Below are 13,122 nucleotides of genomic sequence, written 5' to 3' on the forward strand. Positions count from 1 at the left end.
ATATTACGAATACGTGTGCCAAATATCTCAAAAAAATATTCAAAATTACAGCCGCAATCTTGGAACGCGTTTTCGCTACCTGTTGATCGCTACTGTATCACCTTAAGAAAAGTCACCATAACTCAGAACACTCTGTACATAGGTATAGGGAAGCCTTATAAAACTATACCTTATTTTTTGGGGACAATTAAAAAATGCAATAAATTACAGGGTGTTCTATAAGAAAAAATATAACTTTTATACGCCGCCATCTATTGGGACACCCTGTATATTTCAAAATAATTTTAAAATGTAGATTTTATCAGCTTACAAACTACTAATTTAAAATTTTTTTCAAATCTTTTACCATTTCGCTGTAATCTTCCGTCCCGTTAGAGATGACTCACCCTGTATGGCATACTAGCGACGTCATCCATCTGGGCGTGATGACGTAATGAAAGATTTTTTTAAATGAGAATAGGGGTCGTGTGCTAGCTCATTTGAAAGTTTATTCAATTCTCTATTCAGTAATATAAACATTTACATAATTATTTATACAGGGTGTCCAAAAAAAATTTATTAAATTAAATAATTTGACAAAAAAAGAAGAATGTATGTAATTAATTTAATTTAAAATACATTTTATTGCTGTCACAAATCAGAAAAAAAAATGTTTATTTTACAAATAAACATTGCTTTTCGCTTAAATTAAATGTTCAAACTTCCAAGACGCAGGTGGTTGGTGGGAGCTGGCATTTTTTTCTGTTTTCGGGTGACAGTAAAATGTATTTTGAATTAAATTAATTACATATAATATTCTTCTTTTTTTTTGTCAAATAATTTAAATAAAAAAATGTTATCCTGTATAAATAATTAACCCATGAGTAGTCGCGCTCACTTCTGTAACGTGAATAGTCGCGTGTTAGATTCTATCTAAAAATACGAATTTAAATACGAATTTACAACAAATTTTTATTTTATAGTATTTTTATTTACTTTTCATGTTACAAATATTATTTCTAACAATTATTAAAGCTAATTGGCTCTCCCCAAAGCCATAAATTCCACAAAAAGAAGAAGAAGAAGAAAAAAAATTAAAAAAAAATTCCTACGCATTACTACACCCTTCCTTGAGGCACTTACGAATTTTTTTCAAAATTGCAAAATTTTTCATCAAGTTATCGAGAAAAAGGATAAAATGTGAGATTCAATCTAACGGCGCGACTACTCGCGGGTTAAGTAAATGTTTATATTACTGAATAGAGAATTGAATAGCCTTTCAAATGAGCTAGCACACGACCTCTATTCCCATTTAAAAAAATCATCGATTACGTCGTTACGCCCAGATGGATGACGTCACTAGTATGACATATATGCCAAAATATTATAATTTAAAAATTAAAATCGACCTATTTCGGGATTTTTCCTTAAAGTCGATGGTTTACGAAATAACGAATTTATTCCTTTCATATGCACCATACTGTATCTATATAAATATACATACATACATATATTTATTTATTTATATGTTTTTTCACAGGAAGATGATGAAATGAAAGAAGTGGAGGAAATGATAGAGAGAGCTTCCAAAGAATTAGCGGAAGTTGCAGAAGAAAACCAAAAAATATTAGAAACTTTAGAGGTAGATACTTCTATTTTTGTTTAATTATCTTCTTTGGTCAGTTTTCGCCATATTATTGAACAGTTTAGCAGTACTGAACTTGAACACTTAAGATTAATAATCAAACAATTTTTTATTATATCTTCTGACATTTGTTTTGTACTTCAAATGAAACATCAACCAAAAAACATAAAAAGAAAAACTCAAACTACATAAAAGACATAAATAATAACTTATAAGTTTCCTTAACAATTTTCCTAACTAGGTTTATTGAGTTGAATTTGTCTGTCTATGGTTTAAGTTTTAAACTTAATTTTGGACCTTGTTTGGAAGTAAATTTTCCATAAATTCCCATGTAGATCCGTCACACTTGGTGATTTTAGTATACATTCTATATCACTATATACCTTATCGGAGTCAATGAAAAAACTCAATGTATAGGGACCTATATAATGCCTCCTTAGAGGAATTTTCCTAAAGAAAATGTGTTAGTAGCTCCTAGCTCCATGATAGTTGTTATTCAGTTTGGTTTTTGTAATAATATATCACCCCTTTCTAGTTTTCCTCCTATTATTTTTAAAGTTTTCTCCAGTGACTGACTAGCATATTGGTTGGAATTCTAATCCATTTCTGACAGTTTTTTAAGAATTGCTGTTGTTGATTCTCCAACTGATTCTCCAAGTGAAGGTAAATGGTAAAAGAGGACCGGGAAGAAGACGCATTTCCTGGCTTCAAAATTTACGAAAGTGGTATAACACGACTACCACTGAACTGTTCCGCGATGCGGTAAACAAAGTCAAGATAGCCATGATGATCGCCAACATCCAGAACGGATAGGCACTTTAAGAAGAAGATGATGTTTTATGCTGTACCTAAGATACAGATTAAGTATATAAATATACAAACACATTGACACAATAATAATCAAAAACAGTCATAATGTGTTATGCAATATCACGCAAACATTTTTTTTCAATCACCCACTTGGTGTGGTCTATAAGATCTAGGCCAACTATGTCAATTTTACAAAAGACACACATAACCTACCACATAATAATACCAGGTTATAAAATCTTCCCAGAATATTTAGAATAACCTTTTTGGAGAATGTAGTTTTCATTACACCAATAATATTGATTCAATCCCATAAAAACTCTTACAGTTTATATTACTTCTTATAATCTTATTAATAGAGTAACATTTTTTTAGGAAGGTGACGAAGACCTGGAAAGTAAGTCTAACATTTAGTTTTTTACCTCTAGTTTGTTGGTTGTTTAATAAGTTGTGTCGTTCGATATGATATAGCGCTACACTTCTCGATTTCTTTTTCTAATGTTGGTATCACTGATTGATTAGTATGCATATTTTTGGAAGGTGCACTCCATGGATAAAATGCAGATAAACAAATAAAACCAAGAAAAATAAACACAAGGTTGTAATAGATCAAGAACTGTTATAAATTAGGTACATTTAATGCAGAGTTTCTTTGAAGATCCACATGCATCCCCATGCAGAGCTGCACAAATACTGGTAGGGAAGCCCAAGCGGGGATTTTTGCAGTTACTCGAGCGCGTCAGATTATTATATGGGGAGAAAACCTGGTACCCTGCAGATGTACCTCTATCATATATTGGCTCTTAACACCATGGAGTTCGTTAAGGGGGGCCCGAAAAAAAAATCTATCCTTAAAAAAACTCAAAATTGTCAGATTAAGATAAGGTAAGTTAAGTACATGCAAAAGAGTGTATATTTCAAAAATCTGACGATTTGAGCCGGGCGTAAGGAAATGGGTGAGCCCCAAAGTTTCACAAGAAGAAAGCGAATAATTCGCGAAATGAATGACAGATCGAAAAAGTAAAAAGTATATGCTCAATAATTTTTAATAATCTATCGAACGATATTAAACAGGACTTCCCACGGAGAGGGGTGGGGGGTACATTTAATATTTTAATTACGAATCCCGCGATATTTCGCGAAATATCGCGGGATTGAACATCAGATCGAAAAATTGTAAAATACACTTATTCAATATTTTTGAAAAATCTATCGAATGGCGCTAAACACGACCCCCCACGGAAGTGGGGTGGGGGGTTACTTTAAAATCTTAAATAGGAGCCCCCATTTTTTATTGCAGATTTGGATTCCTTACGTAAAAATAAGTAACTTTTATTCGAAACATTTTTTCGAATTATGAAAAGATGGCGTTATAATCGGAAAAAACGATTGTTGGAAATGGAAAATTAAATTAAAAAATGACAAGCGCCCACTGAAATGGAAAACTTTACTTACCATTTTTTGGTTTTAGGACCTACTCTTCACAACCCAATAGGTCCCCATAACGCTGGAGTAACTGCACATTTAGCATACTTTGCTCCCCTACTATGTATACAGGATGTAGGTCATTCTTCAGTCTTGCATATATTACATAAAAACCCATTTAAACCCAACAAAATCCAGTATGACTACGACCGTAGATTACAGTTTAGTGAGGTAATAATAAATAAAATTGTAACTGATGAGAACTTGGTTTACAAGATATGTATTTCCGACTAACTAATATTTTGGTAGGAGAGCCCAAGCGGGGATTTTTGCTGTTACTCGAGCGCGTCAGATTATTACATGGGGAGAAACCTTGTACCCTGAAAATGTACCTCTACCATATTATGTTGGCTGTTAATGCAGAGGGGGGGCCGAAAAAAAATCTATCCTTAGAAAAACTCGAAATCGTCAGATTAAAATAAGGTAAGTTAAGTACAAGCAAAACAGTGTATATTTCAAAAATCTGACGATTTGAGCGAGGCGTAAGGAAATGGGAAAGTCCCAGAGTTTCACAAGAAAAAAGCGAATATTTCGCGAAATGAATGACAGATCGAAAAACTAAAAAATACGTACTCAATATTTTTCAAAAATCTATCGAATGATACCAAACACGACTTCCCACGGAGAGGGGTGGGGGGTAAATTTAATATTTTAAATACTGAAAAACTGAAAAATACACTTATTCAATATTTTTGAAAAATCTATCGAATAGAACCAAACACGACCCACCACGGAGGTGGGGTGGGGGTTACATTTTTTCGAATTATGGATAGATGGCGCTATAATCTAAAAAAAAACGATTAGTGGAAACTGAAAATTAAATTAAAAATGAACAAGTCCCCACTAAAATGGAAAACTTTACTTAACTTTTTTTGGTTTTAGGACCTACTCTTCACAATCCGATAGATCCCCAAAGCGCTCGAGTGACTGCACATTTAGCATACTTTACTCCCCTACCATTTACACTGTGTGGGAATTTAATATATTATGATTATAATAAAATATGATATATTATATCGCCAAAAATTTAAGGAATTGAATTGAGGGAAATCCACACTATATACGTGAAAACCGTACTCAAAGATCACAACTAGATGTACGGTCGTTTATATTGGGTACCCAATTTTATAGAAGGAAATTTAACAAGCGACATTTATGAAATGCTACTTAAAAATAAAACTTAACCTGCCCTAAAAACAAGTTTGGAGCCAATTTGAATGAGATATGGTTTCAGTGACGGAGCTACAGCTCATTTTGGTGTAAACGTTCGGCGCTATTCAGATCATTTTAGACGTTTACATTTCTCGGACGATAGATTGGTTGACTAGATAGTACTGAATGGCCTCCTCGTCCACCCGATTTGAATCCTAAAAATTGTTTTTATTGGGGATACTTAAAAACTAGATTTTTAACACTGTATTCGGTAGACTGTAGCAATGTAGAAAACTTAGAATTATTATGTTTAAATTTAGTAGTACATCATTTGAATCAAAAAGTTATTGAGACTATGAGGCGTTTCTAGGCGTTTGTTTTATCTTTTTAAGATGTTCTTGACTACATATCATCGATAAATATTGATATATTCTCTAAATACATTTACAGAAACGGAAGAAGCCAAAGATGCTCAAAAACCTTCAGAAATGAAGTACAGTCAGGAAGCAGACCACGTCGTGTTAAAAGAACTGGAAGATGCAGAACGACAAGCGATTCAAACAGCAAAAATAATAAGCCAATTGAAAGAGCAGGTCACTGTCTTATCTAAGAAGGAAACAATGACGGAAAAAGAAGCCAAAGAACTCGAAAAGTTGAATATGGAATTGAAGAAACAAATGACGATTTTTGAGAAAAGAACTAGAAGAATCCAGGAACTGATCGCTAGGTCTGATCTGTTTGAAAACGTGGGAATCTTGGGGAAGTCGTTGATGAGGTAATTGTTACTTTTTGTAATAGTTCAATCTACACGCCCTCTCCTCGACATCTCTAACTCTGATTCTGTTTTGTAGGTCTTCGTTTGTGATTTTGACCTTTACTGTTACTCTTATCACTGAACACTCTATCCTTCATTGTGCGTTTCTTAGTTTTGAAGCATTGTATTTTTTTGTTAGAACAGTGTTTCCGCACTATTGGTCATTACTGTCCGGAATGGAAGATTTTATCGCCACCGGTTCATCACTGCCTTTTCGATGCCGCCGATTCATCACCAGTCCACTTCATCGCCGTCCGTTTCATCGCCGTCCGTTTAATCGCCAATTAGTCAGTTGATTTTGTACTATGGGAGATGACACGACGCGATGTTAAATTCAGTTCAAAACTTATGACAATTAAAAAGATAAAAAATATTATTATATTTCCTAAATTTCTATTTCCCCTAAATTTTATACTAAATAATAATAAATTTGTAGGGTTAAATGGCCTTTGTAGAAATATAATATATGTTCAAATTTATGTAGTGTTAGGTAAGGTTAGGTCATTTCCTACAATTCCTAGTTAATATTAAAAATAAGTAATAAACGTAGTTGTCGAAAATTGGTCGGAAATTGGAAATAAATCAGTTGGCGATTAACTGACTGCGGCTTAATCGGCCGGCGATGCATCGACCGGCGATGAACTGGCGGCATCGAAAGGGCGGCGATGAACTGGTGGCGATGAAGCGTCCTAGACCCTTACTTGACAATTTTTCGCTTCATATGCTGCCCATCCATGTGTTATTGTTCTTGATACCTCACATCTTTGGTTGTTCTTGCCCATCCTAATTTCGTATCCAAGTTATATAAGGCGTGTAGAAGCCAAGGGATACAAGTGCATTTTTAGTAGTTTTGAGAAAATCAAGTTTAAAGTTTAACACCTTTCCTAAATTCTACCGCTTATTTTTCAAAATAATTGGTCATTGTCTGGTCTTGTTAACTTCAAAAACTTTTATGTAATAGTACAATTATTATATCAGATTTAAAAAACTTAGCATTTTATAAGATAGTTTAGAATAAATACTTGTACTGTACTCTGTACCTGTATCTTTATTCTTCTAAATACAGTTGGACCAATAAAACAAATAATTTTTGTGAAAAAAATAAAAAATTGGCACAAAAATGCAAAACGTAGGAAACAACACTAGAAGTAAACTTAACTATAATATTTATAGACTATTAATATCTATCATAGACCATTTATATTAACACGTTGACGGGCATAACGTCTATATACCTACTTTTTCTCATGAGGATCTTTCAGTTCGTCACAGTTTTCGATTTCTTTCTAACGCATTAAATTGCATGTGACAGAAAAAACGCACGTCGGTGATTACATTTTTAACATTGTGACATTTATAACATTTATTCTAGTTATCAATAGATGGCGCTATAATAAAAAAAAATATTTACGAATTATATAATATATCTACGAATATAATCTGTACAATTTATAAGACTATACAAATCAAAGAAAATACCATTTTATAAATGCAATAAACACAATTGATTTGTTTTTATGAAAAATTGCAAATATAATGTGACAACTGTCAGATTTAACTAAAATGTCATGTCACTAAAATGTATATTATCACGGACTTACCTTTTGTTCTATCATTTGTGACGCACTGAAAAATGCTCATGAAAAGAAGCATAGACGTCTAATTTCCATTGATGTAATGTGATACAACGTCTATATACGTTGCATTTTTCCCTATTCTACTTTGCGAAATATATAGTCGGAAAAATGAAAGAATACCCATGAACGATCACATCAATCACATATTATTCAGATTATTAATAATCTATCTCTCTCGTTTGTTATTTATGGAAAAAATACAGCAAATACAAAATATGTGATTGATGTGATCGCTCATGCGTATTCTTTCATTTTTCCGACTGTATATAGTGTCACAACACTTGCTTATACGCTGTGAGCTCGTACGTAGAGGGGATATTTACAAATTCGCGAACGCCAGTAGCAGTAGTGACAAGTTTGTAAACGTTTACTGGAAATTTGACATAAATGTCAAAGTGATTAATTTAAAATTAAAATTAAAACCTTTAATTATAAACAATATTAGTTGGTCAAAGCTGTGGTATATATTTTTACCTTAAATATACTTACGTTTTAAATACTGAATTTAAGTTTTTTTAATGTTCCGTAACATCTAATTATAACCCATGCAACCAAGTGACGTCATATAACGTTGAGGAAACGTCAGTTTTTGGTTGAATATAACACGTGTTTGAACATTACGTCATATAGACGTAGGCGTCTTTTGTAGGCGATTTTAAATACGTAAGATGTAAGATTAATGACGTTTAAATTACGTTTAAAAAACGTTTTAATTTCAGACAGCCTAAGTCTGACGTCACAAAATTGGGAGGAGCTTGCTTGTTTGTATTGACAAACAATTTCGTATAGGTATAATGCTAAATGTTCATAAGAAATTTCTCATTTATTGTTTACGCGGTTTGCGTCTTGTGTGATAAAATAAGACTTTTCATTTAGATATTTAGTTGAAGAAACGTGTTAATTAAGAGATTTTTATGCGTTTTTGCTTAGTGAGTTAGTTTAATGCAGTAATTCTTCTTTACAACTACTTGAAGTTATGTTTATTTGTTTTTAATTAAGCGTTAAATGAAGATACTGAAACAGCGTTAAATTAAAGATATTAAGTATGCTGGATAATTTGTTAATAAATTATTTATTAGTTTCATATATATGTTGTTTCAGTTTTGACACAGTAAGTAGGTATATATAACTAGTGAAAATTCTATAATGTGAGGACTGGTACAATCATGCAGAATCAATGTTGCTTCTAGCGCACAAGCGATCTTAAACAAGTGGTAGTAGGTATATCTTCGACACATATAAAGTAGGCCTATAGGTTTCATGTTACCTATTTTTTATACTATTTTGGAACATCTGAAAGAGGTCACTTTTTGAAAGTATTGTAACGACGTATAAAGGTCGTCATCTTTTTGACGTTTGAAAATCGTCACGATCTCGACGTGAAAAAACGTAGGTAAGATTACGTTTTAAAATCGTCACAATTATGACGTCAAATCGATGAGACAAATACACGTGATTTTCAACGTCAGTACTACGTCATAGAAACACGTAAATTGGTCATTTTTATGACGTGTTATCTACGTTATAAAAACGTCGTTTGGTTGCCTGGGAAATAATCTATTATAATCTTAGCGCCATCTACACGATTATTGTCAAAGTATCCGAAGTAAGAAATTGATATTTTATCAATAGAACGTCAAAATGATTAGAAGAATCTTAAAAAATCGATTACAATTTAATTACTTTTTTGCGTTGTAAATATTAAGCGATAACAATTAAATAATAAATTTAAAAATTACCGGTAAAAGTTGAATTAGTAACCACTAGGAGCGACACCAGCGAAGCTCAGAGCGTATAAATTTGACGCAGTGTCCGTCAACGTGTTAATAGTCATCTTCGCTTTCGAAGTAGTTGCCTGGTTCGTCGGGATCTTCCTAAATATTATCCAGTGCCTTGATATGTGATTTGTTGTCCTTCCCGTTGTTGGTAAGAGAAATTTCTGTATAAGTCAAGCCACTGCATGGTTCATATTCCCGGTACAGTACCTTTATGTCGAATCTTCCGAAATGTATCTAGATTAACAAAATCCTGGTCTTTCATTCTAACAACCATAAATTTTAAACTGGTCTTCATCTCTACCCACTGTTCTGGTACAAACATTTCTCTTTAAGTTTTTCTTTCTTTTTCCAAGTACACTTGGATCGTGTCAACTCGTATTAACTAAAATATGATGCAATGATTCGCGACATTCTTAAAATCCTATATGACGTCAAAATTAATGACGCACTGAAAGAAGGGTTTGGTATGAACTTTAACACATTTGTACCACTAATCTAATAAGTATTAACGAGTTGGCTGCCAAACGATATAACTAACACTTGTTTGGAGGCCAAGGGATATAAGCGTACTTATATCCAATGGCTGCCAAATGATAAACAAACTATTTTCAGGAGTTAAGTGAAATGCCATAGATGTCACTATTGGTTTTAAATTCGCTTGTTATGTGTTCTTTGGCCACAACATTAAAATGGGTATTAACTATCTATTACTGTACTTATATCCAACAAAATTGCACTTATACCCCTTGGTTTATATAGACGCTTCATCGTATTTATTAACAAGTTATACTTCAAAGAGTTACGAAAAGAAGTTTATTTGATGGTAAAAGAGGTGACCTGTTTTCGGAACTTACAATTTATGTCCCATCATCAGACCCAATACAGAAGTTTGTTTGAAAACACAAGACTACAATATATTAGTATACAAGAAGTTCTGCGCCAAAATCGATGGTGAAGTATGTCTTTAGCTCCTCTATAGGACACTATCTATTTAGGTATAGAGTATATTTCCCCTGTGTATGTTATGTTTTGAAATAGAATGAATCTATTCGTTGTGTCATTGCTGAAGGTAGTCAAATTCAATATTTCTTATAATTTTATTGTTTATTACTATGGTCTGTTTTTGAACCAGGAGGAATAATTCAAATTTACCGCGCCGTAATGTTTGTTTGTAATTGGTCCAACCACAGGCAAGTTTAGTCCACTGTTAAGAAATTTTGACACTAATGACATTTATCAAATTTTGACACTATTGGCATTTCAAAGGTTAATTAAGTTATATCAGCGATTTTTTGTGTTTTCTGCGTTATTCCTTTAATTTTTAAATTTTTAGTTTGCTTTTATATAAAAAACAGTTGTTTTTAGAACTCTTTATAGCGACGTATTTATTGTATAATATAATATTTATGGATTACTGTCGAAGGCCGATATGATCAACCAAAAAAGAAGATGTATTGAAGGGCGTAAGAATGTAAGAATTTTGCGTGAATCTGTCCTTTTAGTTTACTCCTCCTGTTTTAAAAACAAACCATAAACATTTATTAAAGTTAATTACAATAATAAACAAACAGTTTAGGTTAACCTTGTAGAAAAAAATATTGAAAATATTGTATCGTTGCAAATGTGATTAGGAAACCTTTCAAATGAGGTATTGTGACGTCATATATGACTATTACGTCACCTGTTGTGACTAGTTGAGTATCCTACGTCTATTTATTTCCTCCTTCCAAATTGTACTATTATAAGTAGGGAGCGGATTTATATGCGAGCAATTCTGATAAAATATGCACATACATATGCAGTAAAAAATTACGAAATATGTGCAAGATATGCACAATAATTTAAGAAAATGTGTATTTTGAGAATTCACATATTTATCTACATAACAATAAAATAAATATATCGATTTTCCCCTATCTTCTTGATTTTTGAAGTTATACTTCTTTACCGGCGATATGAGGGTGAATTTTTATATGTTAAAACCTATGATCCCGGCGCATGCGCATTATAACTTTGTTCTGATTGGATGTTCAAATGACATGTCAAAAATTATTCAATATGGCGGCTGTGCCACAGCTGTAGTTTGATTATTTATGGTTGTTGCGTTTTAAAATTTGTGTGAAAAGAAACAACAAACAAAAGTTAGTTAATAGTTATACGGCCTTTTTAAATAGTTTTCATATAACTATATTTTTGGACTTTTGGACTATTTTGGACAAGGAAAACTCATTCTAATTTGGTAGGTAGTTTTTATTATAATCATATTGTAATTATACATTTGGATTAGGTTGAAATACAGTAGAGCGTCGATTATCCTAACTAATTGGGGGACATAGATGTTCGGAAAACCGATTTGTTCGGATAATCGAACTACAATATATTGATACATATTTATAGTCATACATATTTATCCACAAGTGAATAAAAGCCATATTTATATAAATACCTACATATTTATTTATATCTTGATAATGACAACTAACAACTAAACAAAAAAGTGCAGTCTTTGCAACAACATAATTATTTTTGGATACAATATTGAAGAAAATTGAAGATATTTTAAGCATCAATTACTAACGCTTGCTCGGTATTCGAGTGCGGGACGCGGGAGTCGATAGTTCGAATAAGCGGTCGTTCGGTTGATCGACGTTCAGATAATCGACGCTCTACTGTACATTTATTTTCTCAAAAATGGGGATTTTAGAGAGAAATCCCAAATTAGGTCGGATTTTTATTTTTAAATTATGATTTTTTGGCGTAGATTTATTTATCTAGTAGGTATGTAATGCTTTGATTTACATACTTAATTTGATTACTAACAAAAGTTCTACTAATCTTCATCTAATATATTGTTTTCTTACTGTTTTGTTATATTTTAATATTTTCTTCCACAAAATTTAAACTACATAATTTAATTATATTCAAAACAACTGTCAAACAGTAAAACGTTCAGTTACCCTATTTTTCCACATGACAAATAATGTGGAATTGGACGAGTGAGTCTAGGCTTCGATTACGAATCAAAGCGCCCCGAAATTCACGGGTTCGATTCCCGATGCAAGTTTTTATTTTTTTATGCATTTTATGATTGTAAGTATATTTGTTATATAATTTTTTTTTTCAGAAAATGCGTATTTAAAATTTTTGCCAACAATTATTATCGTTCATTTTTCTTTGTGGCATTTTTCAATGTGTTTGTGTGCGTTTTATTCTTTTATTTTTTTAAATTTTTGGTATTATCTTAAAAATCACATAATATGTAGTAGAAGTATAACTTCTTACGTGCGTACAAAGTACACACACATTCTTTTTTTTATGGTATCGTTGTAAATTTGAGGTAAGTTAAGTACGTAATTTTTTCTCAATGTACTTTCATCGGAAACACTTTTCTTGGAATATATTTCCAAAAAAACTTTTAAACACAGGATTTTCCAGTTTTTCAAAGGTATGTTTGCACAAATCATCGCCTCGCATAAACCAGAATTAAATTTGTAGTGTTCATTGGATAAAGTCATCAAGGATTGTCTACTGCCAATGGTTAACTGTTCAACTTTCGATTCGCTCATTTTCTTGCATTTTGACTTATGTAGCTTGGTCCCGACGTGTTGTGTGTTGTGTAGCCGAAAATTTTCGCTGAGATGGTATCTACGACAATAACACATACTTTTCCAAACTGTTGAAACTTAGATGTTGAGGAAACAGCCAAATATTATTTATTAAAGAAAAAAGAGGAGGAAAGCAATCTTAAACTCACCATTTTACTACATGCTTTGCAGAATAATTGGTGTAAAGAGGCTGGGGATAGGTTCTGATCCGGGAATA

The 13,122-nt window shown here is 32.2% G+C and overlaps 1 protein-coding gene across 1 annotated transcript in view; it reads left to right on the forward strand.

Moving 5' to 3' along the window:
- LOC114327688 (uncharacterized) overlaps positions 1-13,122 on the forward strand; it is a 63,535-nt gene that overhangs the window by 16,550 nt on the left and 33,863 nt on the right. The window contains exons 5-7 of the mRNA XM_050643612.1: positions 1,520-1,621; positions 2,810-2,831; positions 5,522-5,846. Coding sequence (XP_050499569.1) covers positions 1,520-1,621; positions 2,810-2,831; positions 5,522-5,846 — 449 coding nt within the window. The remainder of the gene's footprint in view (positions 1-1,519; positions 1,622-2,809; positions 2,832-5,521; positions 5,847-13,122) is intronic.

Source organism: Diabrotica virgifera, chromosome 2 (genome assembly GCF_917563875.1).
Source record: "Diabrotica virgifera virgifera chromosome 2, PGI_DIABVI_V3a".
In the NCBI taxonomy this organism is placed as follows: domain Eukaryota; kingdom Metazoa; phylum Arthropoda; class Insecta; order Coleoptera; family Chrysomelidae; genus Diabrotica; species Diabrotica virgifera.